Here is a 19,922-nt window from a genome sequence, read left to right as displayed (position 1 = left end):
GGTTTGTTAGGAGACAATTCCTTATTGTATATATATAAACCTAGATGTCTTGTATGTGTCAAAGAACGCAAAAATTACTTTAAATGAAACCTTTAAAGAATTATTTTGTATACAAGTGTGTATAGGAAGAAGCCTATTAATAGTATGATGTGGGAGGCTATGTAACAAATCATACAAATCTTATGTCAAAGGAATATTTGCAAAAAAATTTGAAGCAAACCTATTTGTTTGCTTGACAGATGCTGTAGTATTGAAATGTCTCCCCAGTAATTAAAACATTAATATGTTATTTTTCTCCTTTCTCAGCCTTCTGGAAAAATCTTGATTTGTATGTGTATACTGTAAGGGAAAGATGAGAGTGCGTTACTGTAACAATCGGGAACAGCAGCCAGGGTTCCAGTTTGGATTTTTTTCTACTGTGAAGAGTTTCTGCATAAGTTATGGTGACTTTTTTTTTCTTCCTGTTTTAGAGATTCTGTTGGAGGCCTGAAAGGGTCTCAAAGGACTTCCATTTACAGAGTGTAAATTGGTACAAATTCATTGGCTTTCAGTGTAGTTATGTCAGCCCGATGAGAAAATCTGTCCCAAAATCTCTTCTAAGAAGCAACAAAAATGCTGTTTCTTGAAGTTGTTTTACCTGTGGTCGTACAGTGAATGAATTAATGGATGTAGTATCAACATTAGTGAGACTGTTCGAAGAAGGTATTTTAAGATAAACAGAACAGACTTTTTTTAACAAAATGTTTCTTCCTATTTACTAGATTTCTTTCTATACCTTACTGCTGCTTATGTAGGGTTCTTTTTAAGCTGAAATTCTGTTGTGTTAAGTTAGACTTTTGACTCTCCATAATTTTTGAAACAGGATCTGAAGAATCTTTCCATCCACTGCAATTAGAATCTACTGTGAGTGATCATTGTCAGAATGCTGATCGGCCAGCGGACCCCAACGTTATGTTGGAGGGGTCTTTTGAACAAAATCCTGTGATTAGGACTGAGAACTGTGTTTCATCTGCCAGACAATATGAAGAACTAGCAAGAAATATAGAATCTATTAATCTCCAGTGTTCAATGGAAGATCTGCGAAATGAAAGTCCAAATTCAATGGAAGAGCAAAGATCATTTTATCAACTAAATACTACACCAGTTACAATGGATAAAACTCTGCCTGAACACTTACTAAAAGAGGGTGCGACATTCAAAAAACAGACTGTGTGTTCTGAAAAATTACCTGTTGAGGCATTTGATAAGGAGTATGTGAAGCTTACTGAGAAATCATTTCATGGAAGTGAAGGAAACAAAACTATGGAGGTGGGTTCTCAGTGGAACACAAATACAAAGACAGATCAAGGCTTTCCAGAAGTACAAAAATCTTCCAGGCATCCCACTGAAACCAACTTGGAAATCTCAGACATCCATTTACACGCTGTTGTACAACAAAATGGTTCTTTGGAAGGATATCAAAAACATTCTAATTCTGTGCTCAGAGGCTCTTGTTGTATTCCAGTCTGGGTGAGTAAAACTGAGATTTCTAAAAGCAGTAATTTATGCAGTGGTTTAACTTTACACCAAGCTGTTTTAGACCTTCAATATCTGAAAACTTAGCAAGCCTTTAATTTACAGTTCTAGTTTGAGACTTGCATGTTTCCTGGAATTCTGTCCTCCTACTTATTTTTTCAGATCATAACACTGAAATAACAGTCATGAAAGAAAAAAGTGGATTTACCATGACTGTTGGATGAGCTCTAGCATCTCCATTCCATTTTCCTCTGTTAGCATCAGTAGGTGTAGCATTACATGGCATAATTATTCAACAGTGTTTATCTCCAGTGTATATCTGAAGGAAATAAATAATTTAACAGAAGGATAAACAAAGTTAAAATAACTTTTACATAATTAGTTCCAGGGTAATTTTTTTTTAAATTTCATCAGTAGTTTAAAACTTGAGAGATGAGTTGTGTGTGTGGTTTTGGATTTTTTTTTGTATTGTTTTTTCTACATTGATTGATACTTGATATGGGACTTAGGTCCCAAGGTCTGCACACATCAATTGATACAGAAAGAATGCTTTGCCTGAGGTATTTCCTTTATTGTTTGGGGCAGACTTTTTTTTTCCTGTGTTGAATGAGGCTTCTCTTTGTGACAAGCTAACAGATATTGCTGTTACTAGAAATAGTGGTTTTGGGGGTGGTGGTTTGGGTTTTTTTTTTTTTCTGGTGTTTCTATTTTTTTTGTGGGTTTTCTTTGGTTTTTGTTTTTTTACATTGATATTGTCTTGTGTAATTTATTTCCTAGGAGACTGAGTCAGGGCATGGCATTATGGAAGAACCTGAACTCACTCTAATAAGCTCCAATGACATCAGTATTGCAGAATCAGATGTTGAACATATTAGCCAAGAGAAAACTAAAGAAGATAAAATCAGTAACCCAGCATGTGTGGATCAGTCTGAATTTAATTTTTTTACTGAGGTGAGTCTTGATTATCTAATTCTGGTTTTGAGTTGATACTTCTTCATTAGAATAAGGAAAGGCCAGATTATAGCAGTTAATACAGTATTGCAAAATGAGAAAATGTTAGGACTATCCTAGATTAAAGTGCTTGCACCATCTTGTTTTGATGTTATGTTTTGTAGATGGATCTAATACAGTAATATTACTACCTTGTTGTATTAGTGTAGGTAGGGTCGGGGTAAACTTCTGATGAGAAACAGAACTATCTTGCAAACAGATGTTTGCAAGACTAAACTGTAACCCCTTAGTTGAAGATCTGAGTGAGGGGAGAGAGTGGGACAAAACAAAGCTACAAAGTAGCTGGGAATAAAGCAGACATCCAAGGGAGTAGAGCTATACCAAACCTACACAGCAGTTCTTTTCTTATGGGGGAAGATAGGATCAGCCTATCACACTGCCATACTTTACTTTGCCTGTGGTATACTTTTTGCTGTTTGCTCGTATCAAAGAACAGCCACAAATCAGAGGCACTGGTTTGGAATGGGAAAATTGCTTGCGTACTGAAGCAATTAAAAAAAAATAAATTAAAAAAAATAGTCAGAACCAAGTAATGCTCGTCTGTTAGGTGACTAAATTAGATGAAATGACGTTTCAATTGCAGGAGGCATTTAGAGAAGATCCTAAAAGTACTGGAGTGGCCTTGGCTGTTACCTTCTGACTGAGAATGGGGAAAAGAGGCAGAACAGTGAAAGAGTGATGGGGGGAAACTAAAGAAAACAGGAGGAAGGAAGAGCAGACACCAACTGAGCTAGAGTTCTATAGGCCCAAACTAAGAGGAAAAAAATGAAATCTGGTGGGGAAAAGGGATTTCGTTGGAAACTATTTTGATTATTTTTTTTAATTTTTAATTATTTTTAGAAAGTGGCTTTTTAATACTATCGAAATCCATTTCTGATGTTGTTCCTGGATTGGCAAAAGAGCATGTTGTCTTATTTGTATCTTGTACCACTATGCTAGTGGTACATTACTACCATTTCACTCAAAATTGTGGTGTATTTTAAGCACTTTCAACCAATGATTTCTTTTGAAACAGGAAAGGGAATTTTTACCATTAGCTCAAGATGCAAATTATTCAGTTTTCAGAAGGCCTGAAAGTTCTTCCAATGCCCAGAGTCCTAATGAAGGTGAGTTTCCATCACATCAGGCTGCAGGTAATTATGTACAACTTCAGTATAATGAAGTTGAGATAGATGAGGTCCTAAATACAAAATTTAAAAATCATTAATAAAATGTCTCCTTCACAAAACATAGAGCTTTTTTTTTTTATTATGCAAGTACATGCTGCCATTCCAGCTTGGCTTGTACTGTATTTGGCCCAGGTTTAATGTACATCATACTGACAAGGAAATGTTTACTTGTCTGGAAATGGACAGCAGTAACAAAGACAGGAATTGACAAGATGTTCACCTTTTGCGGGGGGGGGGGGGGGGGGTCTCAAATTTTTTATATGTTTTGAGGGATTAAGATGCTTTTGATACAATATCACAGTATTTGTCTTGGCAGTACTGATTACAGTTACTTGGATTCGGTAACTTTGAATTGTTACTTGTTTTGAAAAATTCCTAGTTATTCATAATGTCATTCTCCTACTACAATTTCTAAAATGCTGAGCTTGACCATTTTCATAAGAAATGCACTGAAATCTATGAGTTAGTACAAGTGATAGTGTTCTTCACTAAAAATTTGAAATGTTGGCACTTTTCTTTCTTTCTTAGTGATGTTGCTAGAGTTTGCTTCTGTGCCAGGAAGTTTGCAAGCATCTTTTTTAAAAAGAAAGAAAAACTTCATCCAAAAATCTCTCAGGAGAATAGAAGAAATAAAAAATAAAGAGAGAAAAAATGAAAAGCCAGAAGCTGGACAGTTTCAGAGAAGAAAGACTGAGATGTTAAACAGGCAAAAGGAGTCCTCTTTCACCTCTGGTAGGTTTATTTGGGGACAAGATAAAGCATTAGGGATCCTTTTAGTTACTCTTTTCTAACAAAGTGTAGATCTCTCACTTGTTGCATCTTTGTTTTTGCAGATTAGGATGTTCTTTGAGATTTTTCAGGAATGTGGAGAGCTGCTTTTTCACTGCCTGGAATACCCCTTATTGCACTGCTGTAAAGGCCCTTATTCCTCATCATCTTATTTTTACAATCTGTCCACATGCTCATAGTCATATGTCTCTGCAAATAGTCGTTTATCAAAGAACAACCATGTTAAGTAAATTGGTGCATCTCTATCTGGGGATTTGGAAGTCAGCTGTTGAGGCGTGTGGTTTGCTACAATTACAGGCAATGAGTGAAAATGAAGATTTATTTTTAACAGAAGGCTATCTACTGAGTCTGTTCTGCTAGCTTATTTTTCTTCTGTAGTGCTGTCTTAAAATAGGAAAACTACTATTTTTTTACCATTATATTTGAAACCTTTAATGATAGAGTTCTATTACACTGAAAAGCCTAGACTGCTCGTTATGGTTTTACTACTAGCCAGTCCAAAGTGTTAGCTTTGTAAAGAGTAAACCTTTACTGAAGAAACAGTCCAGTTTTTCACAAATGTATACATTAGCTGGATTAATGATTTAAATTTAAAATAGTTTTTTTTTTTTATTTTATTTATTTTAAGGAAAAAAAGGTGCAGCTACCAATCAGTTGAAGAAAGTAGGAGAAGTGAAAGTGTCTTCTCCAGAAGACAGGAAGTCTGCAGAAGTTGAAATGCACCAGCGTACTTCCAGGTATTGCATAACCAAAGTGGGAGAAATTTGGACAAAACTACGATAGTAGTAATCTGTGTCTTGTGAAGGCTCCTGGCTAGATCATTTTGTTTTTATCCTCCAACTGGACCCTTACGGAGCACTGCTTAACACTAAATTGCTGGGAGAAAGAAGCAAGTATGCTTGAGATATGTGTATGATGGGAAATTCCCTTGCAGAGCTAGCAGGAGGAAGTATGGCTGGCAGCCAATTTAAAATAGCTGTGCCAGTTATTTCTTGAAATTAGCTTAAATTTGAAGAGAAGTTCATAATTGCACTTAGGTGCTTATTAATGATAACACAGTAAATAGTGTACAATACAAAACACTACAACTGAATCCCTGAATGGGATGTTTGTTAGATATAGGCAGCTGAAAAGGAATTTGAAAAGATTCTATAGTACTGGAGAGCCAAGTCAGAATTGCCTTTTCTCATTTTCAGCAATTGAGACTATATAAACACTTAAGACATTAACTCTTATTTCTCCTTTGCCACTTAACTTCTTGATAGGACTTTTTTTTTTCCTACTGTTTTGACAGACTTTACAATCAGCTTGCAGAAGTGAAAATCAGAAAGGAGGAAAGAACAAGGCAAGAAACCTATGCTAAAAACAGAGAAAAGGCTAAAGAGTTTCAAAAGGTAGTAGTTCTTACCAGGTCAGTTCTCGTAATTTCACTGAACTTCTCATCAGACTATTGCAGGGGCACAGTATGATGATGAGGCATACAGCAGTGAGTACAACAACTGAAATGGAGATAACTGGAACTAGTTTGAGGGTCTCAGGTTGTTGGCCTGATGGAACTTGAATGACAATTCAGTGCAACTTTTAAAATACACAAAAGATGCTATTAGTACATCACAGACTTTTCTGTCAACACCATGGTTGTACTTGCAGACCAAGGAGTTATTTTGTATTAGCAATCTTCTCTAATGGGTGTCTGCTTCAGGCTGAATTTTTCTGGTAAGTGACATGGACTAAGCAAAAAGTTTATTCAAAGCTTCAACTGCTAGAAAGTTTATGGAGGAAGATCTACTTGGCAAAAGAATGATCATTCAGGATTTTTTATTAGCCCAAGCTTAATGGAATTTTTGTTCTAAGGCAGTCTTCTTTTCTTGGTCAATACTTGTTTGTTACTCCAGATAAATTTTTAAGAGTCTGCTTAGCTGAGCCTACTCAGACTTAAGGTTGCAAGGATCCTGTCTGGATTTGCATACAGCTGCTCTAGTTGAGTTTCAAACAGAAAGAAAACTCTGAATTGTTAATGCTTTCTTTCCCCTTGCTACTCTACTGGGCCTTGGCACCTTTGAAGGAATGAAATAAAGAATGCTGACAGGTTTAGTCCTGCAGTAGCAGTCTCACCCTACTTTTTTTTTCCTTCCCTAGTAGAACAAACTGTTCTGTTTTTCTTGATCATACTATTTTACAGCTTCCCTAATAAACAGATAATGCTGACTTTTTGGATCAATAGCAGTCACTTAACTCACTTGCCCCATTGTCTAAACTTGCACTATTACTGATATTCAGGTTATACAGATGAGTAGTACTCAAACTCTGTCCCCCCCCCCCCTTTCATTATACTGTTAGCTAGCTCCAGCAGCTTGTTTGTTTTAATATTATCCCTTCTTATCTTAAGCTAGTCTACCAAAGTCTCTCGTGGTTTGTCTTATTTGCAGAAAACACTAGAAAAACTACGAGCCAGGAAGAAACTTGGGAAATTACCATGACTCTCAGAACACCTTGGGAAGAACAAGAAAAATTACTTTATTGGTACAATCCACAGAATACATGGCTTAGTGCAAATTTCATCATTCAGTGCAATTATGGAAGTTAGGAAACTTGAGCTGTATGAAAAATCAAAGGTAAATAATCACTGTAGTAGCCAAGATGATGTTTTATTGACAAATCACTACAGAAGCTGATACAAGTACTGCTTTAAATAGTGTTAGCCTCAGATCAGCTAGACAAGACACTGAAAAGCCTTTTCTGAGGTGTTTTAAAGAAAGTTCAGATTAATTCTTGTTTTTATATATGTAACAACTTTTTCAAATAAAGTTTTTGCAATAAAACTTCAGTCCCTTCTATAAAGCTGAAACTTTACCAGTTACACTGAATATTAAAAGAATGATTATTAGCCACTTTAGATGTACCTCTCAGCTGCAGCAGTAAAGTACCTGAGGGCCAAAAAGAACTGGTTTCTGGCAAAAAGGTGTATCACCCTACCCCCCTAGCACTGTTAACTTACTAACTTAACCAATTTATTTCAGCCTGCTGCTACACAGGTAACTACTGTTCCCAAGTGTTAGTTCCTCTACCCAAATTTCCTTGGAGCCTTAAGAATTTTAATTGCAAGGTCATGTAGGTAGAGTAGGACAAATTCAAATCTCAGCTGTTACACTGAATTTGAATTTAGGTATTATCTTAAACCCAGATTTCATAAAACTTTTCTGACTATTCTAGTTGATTTAAGATGCAGCAGAGAAGCTGTAGGATTAACAAGCTTCTTCTATTTTACAAAGCAATTACTGTTACTTAGACTTCTGTTCTCACTGCGTTCAGTCTCTAGAGTCACTGAAAGTACAGCACTATGTGAAGGGACCTGCATCTTTCAGTAAGCAGCATAGGGCAGCAAGAGCCTGTGTCATTCTATGCAGTAAGTCAGGTAGAGGCTTGCTACAGTCTAAGGATTATCTGTCAAAGTTGCAGATTAAATACACAGGGCATTGAGGGGGTGCTTTCACTGCACTGCAGAAGCTGTGCATGAGTGATCTCATCCCTTTCTCCTACCATAATCAGAAGGGAAGAGAGTAGAAAAACATTTTTCTAGTGGCAAGCCACAGATAATTGCAAGCCATGGAATTTCCCAGGAGGGAAAAATGGACTGAATTGATAACAGCCATCTTTAATGTTCTACCTGTCCTGTGTGCTTTTACACTAATTTCCAAATACCATGCATTATTTCAATTTATAGAGCAGTAAGGAAAGCTACAGAATTACATGTTTTTAATTCTTAATTATTGCAATAAGAAGTCAGAATAGGTTATAAAGTCCTTTTTGTATCTGATTTAGAAGAACTGTCTTATTCTTCCTCAGCCTTGCAGCAATGTCACCAGGACCTAAAAGAAATGATACACATTAGCATCACTTAAGAGAAAAACCATCTTAATTCAGCTGTCTTCCTCACATTAAAGTCTTAACACATGAACAAGTCTTATAGTCTGAAACAACTTAATTTCAAAGCAGGGTGCTGATATAAAAGCACTAACCCAGGGAACATGTACATCTCTTATTAAAATGTAAGGGACAAAGCATTATTTCCAAATCAGCTCTGATCACAATCATTTCATCTTTCCACTCCTGCACCTCTCCCCACCCCACCCCCCATTTCTTCTGGATTACTCTTAACACCTCCATTTATCTCAGGGTATACTGCACTCCCAAGGCAGAAGGAAGTAGCAGCTAAGTTACAAGACTGCTCATCAACACAATGCAGAAGTCAACTGAGTTCAGTCTGAAACCAAGTAACATCCTTCCTAGAATAGCATCTCAAATTTGGGATGTCAGTAAATAAACATCCTTTTTCACTCAAACAGGCCTGGCTACATTAAGCTTATCTCCTCAGAAATAGACCACAGCACACACCAAGTGTCCAAGGCATCCTGCAGAGGATTTCAATATAAGGTCACTGCGTTAAGAGCTGCTGGTGTTTCAGCCATGCAAACCCTCTTTGAGGTGACCTTGAATTTCCTTCAAATACCAGCAGTTTTGCTAAGCATTGTTCTTACCTTCAGACTCACTCTGGCTGTACTGAAATGGTGCTTCTTGCCCCGTGACATTGTCAGTGGCTCAATAGCAGACACTATGGATTAAGTCAGATTTGGTTAGTGGAGATGGAAAGCTAGAACAAGTCAAAGTTAGATGCAAACTCTTGCAGAGTGGCCTTTTCTGCCTTCTCCCTTCTTGCCCTTTTTTTTTTGTATGGGTCACAGCTTCCCTCAACAGCAACTTCTGGAGTTACCTTAAGTCTGAATTACAGCCCAAGGTTCAACTAGAATAATCTCAGCAAGAACTTGTCTTACCTTAAGCAAAGCAAGGAAGCACTGTCTCTGACCTTTTACATTAAAGCTTTATTCCCAGCAGACCTAGTGCCACACAATGTGGCAAGTCAAGAGTCTGATGGCCTTACTTTATGGTCATGTCCACAGCTCACCAGAAACAGTAATATCCTAGCAGCCTTGGTAATGACCAGATACTCCTCTTACTACTGTTATCAACTTAGATATGGGACTTAACCTACACTCAATATTTAAGTTTCCTGTCTTTTCTTGTTAAGGACTGTCAATCATGCCATTTAAGTTAGGTCAAGCTGTGTACTAACCAGCCTAGAATCTGTTAGGAATTCCAAGTACAAAAGAATTCCTCACAACTGGTATCAGTCTTTGCCTCAAACACTAGTAATACAGATTGCATGGATGTCACAGACTTATGCAGCAAAATATACATAAAAGTATACTTCATATGCAAATAAGCAGCCTGCCCAAATCTGAATGACCACTGTCCAGCAGTCTCTATTACTCAACACTTTCTACACTTTTCTAGAACTGTCTACTGAAGTTTCAGTGTCATTCTGAAGTTAGGTTTGTGTGTTAGCTCAGTAAAGTTACATGAAACCTTCTGAATGGACAAGTAATTCAGTACTTACCTGCCAAAAAAAGTTGCCATCATCTTCCAGCTAATCCTCTTATCAAAGCAAAGTTTAGCTTATTCAGTATTCTGAAGTACCTGTTAGGAAGAGAAATAAGAATGCACTTAGGAGAGCTAATGTCCAGTTCTCACACTTCCTACATGAAGTAGAAAGCCAATGCATTCAAATCCCCGAAGAGGACTAAAGAATGTTTCAGCAGAAATACCAGGTTTAACAGACACAGCAGAATGAAAACCAACGATGCCAAATGCTGAACTACTGTAGCACTGTTTTTTGAACATCCCATCAGGAGAATACTGTTGGGTGCAGATACCATACAGTGCAACAGCTGCAGTAGTTTGTGAAATAAAAAATGCATATTTTTATCTTGTTAACCATTAGGTGCTAAGTGTTATATGCAGGAGTTTGAATTTTAAAACAGGTAGTTGGTTTTTATAAAAGTGTCATGCAACTAAAAGGGAAAAGAATCTATTATAATGTCACCTATGAGGAACAACTTCAGATATCCTTTCAGTTATTTTATATATCCCTACACAATAAAGCATTTCTTACTTCTTCCCATAGTATTTACTTGTTTTACTTGATATTCTATAGCTAAGCACCCAAGAATTTTAATGGTCCAGTAATAAGTGGCTGAGTTGTTCAGGAATTAAGAACTTTGAAACACAAAGACAACATTGTATTGCTCAGTATGAAACTACCAAGTATCCACTTGACACAGAACAAAAAAATGCAGCATGTTCATGAAGTTACTTTAATTTCAGACAGACACCACAGTGCTGTTTCTTTTTATTTGGTAGCTGCTTAAACCAGTAAAGAATTCTCCCTTTAAGATTAAAGGGGAAACAGACTGTTTCAATTGATGCAAAAAACTTAAACCACAATAACTATATAAAGTTTTTAGAAACCAAGGTATCTACACAAATCTGGCTTAAGTTTGAATTGTGTGATTATCAATATCATCAATATGATTCAACATGCAAGTTACATTTGAAATCCCAGATCACAAAACACATTATTTTTTGACTCTTACCAAACTTTTCCATTCGCATCTCTCTCATTCATATCAAAAGCATTTAGTCAGTACCTAAAGGAGAACATAAGCATTATTTCCATTCCTAGAATGTCAAATTAAGATCTGTCTTGCAGTTTTTATCCCACAGAGCTAACAAGTAGCTCAATGGGTAAAGCAAAACCACAAGTTTATTCTGTGAGGCGTTTCCAACGACATGAACCTACAGAAGAGATCCTATCGGGATAGACCTCAACTTCTCCAGTACTGTAAGTTAATACAATAGATAAAAATCAAGTAGACTGACAGGTTGTCATGCTTCAAGATACTCAGAAGGATATATACAAATTAAAATACGTTTGGGGGGAAGGAGAGATTAGACACTAGTATCATCAACACTTGGGAAGATCAACACTTGCAAAAGATGAAGTAGCAACTTCTTGATTAGAAAAAAAGAAAATCACAAGGGAGCTAGCAGGCTGTGAGATGCATAAAAATAGCTACAAGTACTAGCAACATTTTTAGTGTGAAAAGCTAATGCTATCTGAAAGGCAAAAAACAAAGGGAATTAACTTGTTTCACTTGAACAGAAAATTCTCCCTGCGACTTTAGTCAAGTGTTTGCTATTTGAAGTAAAATTATCAAGTCTAGTTTGATAATTTCAGTTTCCTTGAGAAATTTGTGCAAGTATTCTTTTGACAAACCAAAGTTAAAAATAAATCCTTTCCTTAACGGAATGAGAACAGGCACTACATTAAAATATAGTAGCAGTGTTGAGAGAAGTCCCTGAAGCATTCCACAAGCCAGAAAGCTTGATAAAGAGTTCCAGTCACAGGAAACAAAAGTCCTCCCATCACTGAGAAATAGGCAAAAGTTTGTTTCCTACTAACCTAGTAGAGGCTTCATATTTCTGTTAAATGGCTTCTTTATTTCTTCTCTTTGTTCTTTGTTATCTTATTTCTTCTTCTTTGTTATCTAAGCATGTACAACATAAAGAAAAGCCACATCATTACAGGGTTACAGACATGTATGCATATACAAAACAGAATAATCTAGAGCAATGCTAGAAATAACTACAAATGTTTCCTGATAATCACTCTCCCTGGAACCACAGCTACTAGTATGCCCAAGTATTCGTTATCCTATTTAATCTGTCAGCTCTCAAAGGCCTTTTTTAGAAACACAAAAACATCACACAGAACTGTCATCTTTTCTGTTCACTGACACAAAACACAGCATATTAAATATTCATAATGGATGTCCACAATAAAGCACAATGAAAAGAACACTCATCTAAGATTTGTTCAGAAAGGCTGTTCTCATTCACTGTCTTCAGAGCAGTTGAACATTTTGCCAATCATCACAACAATATAGCATTTTCAAATTTGGAGGAAGATTAGCTTTGTTTTATTCTGCAACATTGCACCCTTTCAGTTGAAAGAGTACCAGCTAACAGCTCAGCAAGTTAAGTAACAGAGCTAACCTGCAAGGGGCAAGGATAAAAGATTAAAAGAAAAAAGACAAACCACCACACCCCACCCTGCATCACCTTGTATTTTCTGCAGGCTGCAGAGAACTACTGCAGTTCATATGATTTGTATTAGCCTATATATCATGTCTGAAAACTTAGAAAGTTTTCTTCTTTTCCACATGCAGTGTCAAAGAGATTATACTACATTAAAGGATGAATATCACTATGGACAAAAGTAATAAAATGGAATCAAGTCTGGTGTACCACATACTGCATTGTCTTCTTTACCTAATACGCAGATATGGCCTACAGGAATAAAACATCCCTCAGAGCAGTGCAGCAACCTTATTTCAATAACAATCAATCATACTAACTTACCAAGACATTAGGACAGACCGCAAGTCAGCTTCCTACAAAGAAAATAGGGAAATGCTGCATCTGAGAATTAGTTTCAAGTTTCTTCATCATTTTAATAATTTTAGGAAGATTTAAGTATGTTTTTTTTTCTTAACAGAAAGCAGGTAGCCTGTAGTCAAGTTATGCTGCCTTAATGTCTAAGTGCTAATGCCAAAACATAGAAGCATTTCTTTTAAAGCTAGAGACATGGTCCCATCGATCATACAAGTATTAACAACAACAACCTGCAGCTAAAAAAAAAAAAAAATTAAGAGCACTACGACACAGAAGGTGCAACTTTTACAGGAGTCACCTAAAAGTCAGTTGATACTGTGATATACAGAAAACATGTAAGGGATACCACTTTAAGATAGGTTACAAATATGCTTTCATAAACCATCTGCAAAAATGCAGCACTCCATGCTTTTTTCTTCTAGCTGCCAATCCTGTATCCTTTAGCAAACACAATCCAAATTTCAAAGCCATCAAAACAACCCAATCCTTGGGTCTACTTCACAGTAGCTGTGCTTTGGATGGTAACTGCGTAAGAACTGTTTTGCTAAGTAAGCCTGTTACAGGTCTCATTGTCACCACTGCAATTAGCTTTACAGTGAGGAAAGCATAACCTGTTACTCCTCTAGCCACATTATTCAATTTCAGACACACAACGAGTTGTGTCTATTTGCTGAATAATGAGGCATAACAATTAACTTTGGACAGTGTCTGTAGAATAGCTTCTATTTCTAAGCCTAATCAACTACATTATCAGAAACATTTCACTAGCTGCCTTCTAGTTTCAAAATAAAATCTTGTTCCTTTGGAAAAAGGCAACTTAAATCTAAGACTTGAGTTCACATGACCCTCATCCAACTATCTCCATCTTGACAAAAAACAACTATTCCCTCAATGCTTACCTTAATTGCAGAGGCTTCTCACCATTTCAGACATGTCACAGGAACTCCCCTTCAAAGAGAGGAAATATTTTAGTACATGTTCACTGGTTTAACTACTATACTTACCACATAAAAACAAAATGTGAAATACATTAGTGAAGAATGGTTAAAATGACAAGTATCCAAATAAGAAACTTTTAATCTACTTGTTTCAACAGAAATACTGAGTTTAACCAGCACATTAGCATGAAAACAAACAATGCCAGCTGCTGAATTATTGTAGCACTGCTTTTACCACACCATCAGGAAAATACTGCTGGGTGCAGATACCATAAACATTAGTCTGACCATTTGCTGTGGAAGTCAGAAGTACTTCCCTAAGGAAACCCAATATCCTCACAGCAAAGCTCAGCAGAAACACATCAGAACTTACCTCTTTCACTAACAGGCTCAGTATTTTCCACAAAAATGCAGTGAAGTAACAGATTTGCACTTCAGAAGGCCAGGAAACAGTTGCAAATAACTGCTCACTGTGGCAGAGCAGGTGTACTCATCTGAACAGTCTGGAAAGGAATCAGCGTAACTGGATTACACATCTGCTAGCACAGAACATGAAACTGATGCCCTAGATTCAGTATCTGCATGTATTCTACTAGTAACTCATTCAAATATTGTCCCTTCACATAAGTAACACAACTAATATGGTGATCAGCTGTGGGTTGCAAAGAAGGGTTTTCTCTAAGCACTAGGTTCCAGGTTTTTGTCTACAGCAAGAGACAAAAACTGAACAAGTGCTGAAACAAGACAAACACATCAGCTTTCATCTTATTTTCACTATTTTTTGAAATAGCATTTAAACAGTACACAAAATCAAAGCGATTTTTCAAGTCTTTACTATATACTTACTCCATTAACTACTGTTGCCTTCCATTATTTCTGTTTTTAGAGGGAGGTATAATCTGGACTAAGGTAACTGCAGCAAAGAATTCAGTATCAGATACTGTTATAAGAGCAATTTATACTGTGTCAGACTGAAGTGTTACCTAGTCCAGTACTCTTACTAATAGCAAAGGCCAAAAGAAGCCCTGTTTCTATCTTCTTAGTTGAGCAAGTATGTTCCTGTGAGAAGTCATTACTTGCCCAGCCTTTTTCACCTGCAGCTCAGGGCTTCCCATGTCAAAGATGTTTTGCTATTCAGTAATCCTACGTGAATTTTTCCTACATGGTATTAGTCTCCTACATGGTATTTCCCACTCTTGAACCCACACGAACTACAACATCCCGCAGTAGGTAGTTTCACAACTTTAGCTATGCATGCAGTATGTGTATGTATGTGTATGCACAAGACCACTGCCTTCTGATGTCCCCTCCGTTCTCGCATAGGAAGCGGGAATGGAGAACTGATGCAAGATGGCATGCGCAAGGACAGAATTTTACCACAGAAAGTGACCCAAAGCAGCAGCTGTACGGTACATAGTGGTACAGAAAGTAAGGGTGGGGTACCACCAGGAGACTAAGTGCACAGCAGTTCTCAAACTCCTTCACCTGGGAGTGCTCCAGGCCATGTCAAGAACAAAGCAGACATTTTAGATTGCCCTGCAGCATTCAACACCAGGTCAAATAAATATTTCTATACATAAATGCAGGTTTTGTTAGAAGTTAACAGTTTTTCAAGAATTCAAAGTTCTAGTTTTCTTTCAAACACAGCTTCTAATCTTGGTTAGATTGGTAAAAGCAGAGATGCTGCACAGAACTCCATCCCATAAAGCTTCACATAAAGAAAATCTGCATGGATTTGAAACATGGTAATGGATTCACTTGAATTATGGAAAATTTTCAAAAACATTCTGTAAATTATAGCAAAGGTACCTGAAGGAAATAGGAATTCAAAACCAAGTAACAACTTACCTCACACCAAGAAAACTGAGCAGTATTCCATCTCCCAAAAGCAACAAACTGAAAATTAAAAAAAGGAAGGAGATAAAAAACCTGTCAGATATAGTTGAATAACTCAAGACTCGAAGCTGAAAACCAGGTTTCAGCAACCAATATAACACTTGTAAATAAGCTCACTTTTTATGTCTATTTATTCAGTTCTAATCAGAATTGAAATTTAGTTCATTTCTGAGTCACTCAGCAGTTGAACAGAAAAATTCATCATGTGAACTACAGAATGAGTGGGACTCCACATACCACCTTGCTATACCTTACCCAGTAAGAACCCCACTCCTAGATCCAGGATGAGTCTTTCAAGCCATACAGAGTATTTCTGATGTAGATGCCTAAAAGAGTTATATTTAGCCATTAATTTTGGACCAATATTAAATATGATCTTCAACTACTGAAGAGTAAATTTTGCAATCTTATTCCCTAGAGCTAACAAGTTGCATTAGTGAAACCAAGTTTTCTTTACCAGTATTTGAAACCCTAATTCAAGCACGTAAGCAATGCAACTTGTCAGACTCTCGTTAATGCTAGAATACCTGCAGTAACTCTCCTCAGTTTGTCAACTATATTTTGAAGGAAGTTAAGAGCAGATAGCTTTTTTTTTTTTTTTTAACAACATCCCTGTTCAGCACAGACAGCTCCTACCCACTAAACAGCTGTTAATTTGTTGACAACAGCAATTTGGTTATTATAGAGTACTTCAGTGAGGCATATTGCCCTTTGGTAATTAGCTTCTCATTGATTCACAGGTGAACTTTTTGAACATAATTTTCAAGTTCTACTGCTATCAAGGCAGTCTTGTGATCTAGGAGTTAGCAGCATTCAAACCATTTCTCAGCATTTGCTAGTCATGTCTCCAATCGACTAAAACACCTTTGAGAAAGGAATTTGCAACTGGGGACAACTTCAGTCTTTTGTCTAGTCATGTTCATATTGCATCATATTAGCATTCTGGACCAGGGAGAGGAAAAGGGAGAAAGGACAATTTTTTCATCTAAGATTCATTCCACTGCTACAGTTCTAAAATAACACATCTTTAATCGAATTCAGCAATAGAAAACTAGTTTTCCCAAAGTTTTATTACTGTGCACGTAAGAATGGAGTATAATCTTTAATACAAGAATTCATTTTATCATGCTTATTATATTAATAGCATTTTGCAGTAAACTTCTATTCAAGTTAAGAGACTACTTCTGTGAGCATTTTATTCTTTTTTTGTTGGTGTGTAACAGCTTTGCTTAAGTATCAGTTTTCTCGTCAACCACTACTCTCCCCATTGATGAAGTCCATTAGAGTATCTCAAAGTATAACCTGCATTTCACTAAGACACCAAAAAATAATCCCTCAAATAGCCCTCACACACAAAAAAAAGGAGCAAAAAGAGGGAAAGTGGCTCTAGTTTAAGTTTCTCTTAATGAATAATAAGGGCATACACATGCATGTGTGCACACACATACACTCTTCCATACCACACAGCTGCTGAACTGCAGCATTTGGAACTTTTCTTATTTTTAGTTATAGATTATCCATTGATTATACAAGTTGCAGAAGCTAGTGTTTAAACAGAGTTGTCAGCCATAGAGCCAAGGCTACTGGTACAGGACAGCACAGAGCACACTTAAGAGCTTAATAAAAAGACATATTACTCCTGTAGTTTCACACACAAACAAGCCAAATACTCACCTTAAACCAAACCTGATTAGGTTCCTTGGTTGATAGCACAAGGTTGACTTCAGAACAACCATTTAAGCCAAGAAGGCACTGAAAGGTCTGTCAAGCATGACCACCACACCACCACCTCATTTGTTAGCTTTTTGTTCATTGAACTGAACCCTGCAGAAGACAGTTCTCAGCATCATATTCTTCATTTTCTACTTCCATCACTCCAGTTGATTTTGCATGTTTCCCTTCTGCCTTGATTTTTTTCTTGTTGGGAATTTTGCTGCTTATAATGAAACAGCTGTTCTCCTAAGTCAATGAAGAATAGCAGTGTTCACAATTCTAGTTTTGAGTTTGAAGTAAATATTCTGGTAGTAACTTTGCGAGCTTCTGAGAATTCTTCAGAGAATTCCAGAATCTCTGCACAGTCCAACATTATTTCATAGAGGAGGATGTGGGCGCTCAAAACAACTTCCTTCTGTATTACAGATCAGGATCACAGGCATCAGAGTGAGCACTGAATCCAAACTCAAGAATTAAGTACTCTTTTTAACCAATTCTTTAGCATAGGAACAGAAAGAAGGTTAGAGAGTTTGTGAAGTTAAGGAATATTTACTCACCACTACTCTGGCATCAAAGTCTTCTTGACTATCAGAATCCAAGCTGTTATCACTGAAATATAAAAATTCAAATCCAGGTTTTTACTTTCACAGTAATAGTCTCAAGTGTGTAGACTATCTTCCTACCAGAGCCCCCAAGTTTCTCTTGATGTGTATGGAAGTGATACAGCTTGTAAACATAAAACAGGTCTGCTTCAACACTACGTTGTTCTAAAAGGACTGATTCTGATGGCAGAATTATATCCTGGTGGGACAGAAGCAGTGATCAGCAACAGAATAGTAGAAGACAATAGTAGTAGTGAAGTAAAACTAAGGTGACAAAACAAATAGGCTAGCAAGTCAGCAAGTTAGAGAACAAGCAGAACACAAGAAGAAAATAAAAGAACAAGCATCAACTAGCAAGTACACAATTGTTTTGCTGATATCACAGCCAAAAAGAATTCTCCCTAATGCCCAGAAACTCAAGCATGAAATGCCTTTCCACCACTATTCACAGGTTCCTCTCCTAAGATCGTTAGGACTCTACAGAAACTGTTTTAGTACCATGGCTGTCACTTCAAGTGGCATAGGGAGGACTGGTTCCACAGATATGGCTCTGAAAGTCTTCTAATTCCAAGATAATATAAAGATATGCCAGTCTGGATCAGCTGACTTGTATTCATCCTACTGAACTTAGTTTCTCCTGCTCTCTTACAAAAGTACAAACTAATAATTATCTTACACACTCAACCAGATGCTGCAACCAGATGCTGCAACTTACGTAAGTTAGCAGTGTTGGTGATAACTAAAGTGAACAGTGGATGAAAAACAGGTTTGTACTTCTACAAAGTCTTCTAGACTCTCCTGTATTACAATGTTAAGTACATTTACAGCAATAAGTCATCTTGCTGATTTGTTGATCACTATTTTATGTAATAAAGCCAATTTGGTCATAAGGAAAGATTTTAAATGATACTTCACAGATGTTTTTTAAAATAAAGAGAAGATTCAAAAGTATTCTTGAATCTTTACCATAAAACATTCTACTTCTTTTATATAGGATAACAATAGTAGAACGTATTTTAGAAGATTTACATCACTTAACTTTCTCACTTAACTTCTACCATGTCATTTTAATAAACAGCACAAACCATGACTTGAGAGGGAAAAAAGCCTCAGATTAAGTATACTCTACCCTACAAGCACAGAATCTGAAGTGTTTTGTTCCCAAAAGAAATGATGATTTTGAGCAGATTTCCACATTCAGATTACACAGTGTATTTATATAGGTTAGAAGAACAGTGTTGGAATTGAACTTGACAAACTTGCAACTCAGCCACAGAACTGCATGCAACTACAAGCAACTATATTACCTCAACTCCACTTTAAAAATGGTATACATTATTGAACCTCAGAAATATTTAAGAGGTTTTTCACCAGAGACTGTCCTGCATCTACCCATTGAAGAGGGCAGCCATGCAATACACATACAGACTGGGGTGGAGGGCCTGGCAAGTTTTATACTGCCTAAGTATTTTAAGATTAACCAATTAACTTACTTTGTCTCCTGGATAGGGGAAATGGGGCCTTCATCATCTAAATACTTGTGTTTCCGCACTGCCAGACATTCTCTTTCTAAGTCTTCACTAGCTTTAAGGTTTTTTAAAGCCTTTTTGAGATGTTCTTCATATTTGAGCATTTCAATGTACTGGAAATATCCCTTTGCAGCTGCTTGCTAAAAAAATAAAGTAACGTATCAGGCAAGATCTTAAATACCATAAAACAAAAAAATAAAGCAGTTATATTATCAACTGAATTTTAATATTGACACCCTTGTACTTCAAGTTTGTGTTTCTCTTAAGAGATCAAGCAGACTTAACAAGTGTCCTTTTTACCAAAAGTACAATGAAATCTGTTTCAGAGCAGTTCAGTGAGATCCATTTCATCAAGTAAAAGCACCACATATTTTAAAACAGTGAATTTAATTTGGCTAAGTACAAAAA

The 19,922-nt window shown here is 36.6% G+C and overlaps 2 protein-coding genes and 7 non-coding genes across 20 annotated transcripts in view; 1 reads left to right on the top strand and 8 right to left on the bottom strand.

The window, feature by feature from the left end:
* Window positions 1-10,505, top strand: part of CEP295 (centrosomal protein 295) — a 48,931-nt gene extending 38,426 nt beyond the window's left edge. For 4 of the 5 annotated variants that reach the window (XM_064505119.1, XM_026109179.2, XM_064505118.1 and 1 more), the window contains 7 exons: window positions 863-1,509; window positions 2,293-2,466; window positions 3,542-3,632; window positions 4,224-4,427; window positions 5,113-5,221; window positions 5,779-5,878; window positions 6,914-10,505. In XM_064505119.1, coding sequence (XP_064361189.1) covers window positions 863-1,509; window positions 2,293-2,466; window positions 3,542-3,632; window positions 4,224-4,427; window positions 5,113-5,221; window positions 5,779-5,878; window positions 6,914-6,964 — 1,376 coding nt within the window. In that variant the 3' untranslated portion in view covers window positions 6,965-10,505. The remainder of the gene's footprint in view (window positions 1-862; window positions 1,510-2,292; window positions 2,467-3,541; window positions 3,633-4,223; window positions 4,428-5,112; window positions 5,222-5,778; window positions 5,879-6,913) is intronic. The other variant, XM_026109181.2, reaches the window with a different exon arrangement.
* The window catches only part of TAF1D (TATA-box binding protein associated factor, RNA polymerase I subunit D), a 16,090-nt gene continuing 3,145 nt past the window's right edge, over window positions 6,978-19,922 (bottom strand). For 2 of the 8 annotated variants that reach the window (XM_064505123.1, XM_064505128.1), the window contains 11 exons: window positions 19,479-19,654; window positions 17,941-17,992; window positions 15,623-17,629; window positions 14,148-14,277; window positions 13,736-13,784; window positions 12,804-12,835; window positions 11,845-11,929; window positions 10,976-11,029; window positions 9,940-10,019; window positions 9,023-9,096; window positions 6,978-8,353 (listed from right to left, as the gene is read on the bottom strand). In XM_064505123.1, coding sequence (XP_064361193.1) covers window positions 17,480-17,629; window positions 17,941-17,992; window positions 19,479-19,654 — 378 coding nt within the window. In that variant the 3' untranslated portion in view covers window positions 6,978-8,353; window positions 9,023-9,096; window positions 9,940-10,019; ... (4 more) ...; window positions 14,148-14,277; window positions 15,623-17,479. The remainder of the gene's footprint in view (window positions 8,354-9,022; window positions 9,097-9,939; window positions 10,020-10,975; window positions 11,030-11,844; window positions 11,930-12,803; window positions 12,836-13,735; window positions 13,785-14,147; window positions 14,278-15,622; window positions 17,630-17,940; window positions 17,993-19,478; window positions 19,655-19,922) is intronic. The other 6 variants (XM_064505127.1, XM_064505125.1, XM_064505124.1 and 3 more) reach the window with 6 other exon arrangements.
* LOC112988604 (small nucleolar RNA SNORA8) lies at window positions 10,128-10,266 on the bottom strand. The gene has a single exon (XR_003260588.1). It is a non-coding gene; the product is annotated as a small nucleolar RNA SNORA8 (small nucleolar RNA).
* Window positions 11,079-11,211, bottom strand: LOC112988607 (small nucleolar RNA SNORA18). The gene has a single exon (XR_003260591.1). It is a non-coding gene; the product is annotated as a small nucleolar RNA SNORA18 (small nucleolar RNA).
* Window positions 12,253-12,325, bottom strand: LOC112988600 (small nucleolar RNA Z40). Its single transcript, XR_003260583.1, has one exon. It is a non-coding gene; the product is annotated as a small nucleolar RNA Z40 (small nucleolar RNA).
* On the bottom strand, window positions 13,389-13,521 carry LOC112988606 (small nucleolar RNA SNORA1). Its single transcript, XR_003260590.1, has one exon. It is a non-coding gene; the product is annotated as a small nucleolar RNA SNORA1 (small nucleolar RNA).
* Window positions 13,919-14,052, bottom strand: LOC112988605 (small nucleolar RNA SNORA8). The gene has a single exon (XR_003260589.1). It is a non-coding gene; the product is annotated as a small nucleolar RNA SNORA8 (small nucleolar RNA).
* LOC112988602 (small nucleolar RNA SNORA40) lies at window positions 14,385-14,510 on the bottom strand. The gene has a single exon (XR_003260585.1). It is a non-coding gene; the product is annotated as a small nucleolar RNA SNORA40 (small nucleolar RNA).
* On the bottom strand, window positions 15,810-15,881 carry LOC112988603 (small nucleolar RNA SNORD5). Its single transcript, XR_003260587.1, has one exon. It is a non-coding gene; the product is annotated as a small nucleolar RNA SNORD5 (small nucleolar RNA).

Source organism: Dromaius novaehollandiae, chromosome 1, assembly GCF_036370855.1.
Source record: "Dromaius novaehollandiae isolate bDroNov1 chromosome 1, bDroNov1.hap1, whole genome shotgun sequence".
NCBI classification, from domain to species: domain Eukaryota; kingdom Metazoa; phylum Chordata; class Aves; order Casuariiformes; family Dromaiidae; genus Dromaius; species Dromaius novaehollandiae.
Note: the sequence above shows the minus strand (reverse complement) of the source record. Positions and strands in the feature narration are given on the sequence as shown.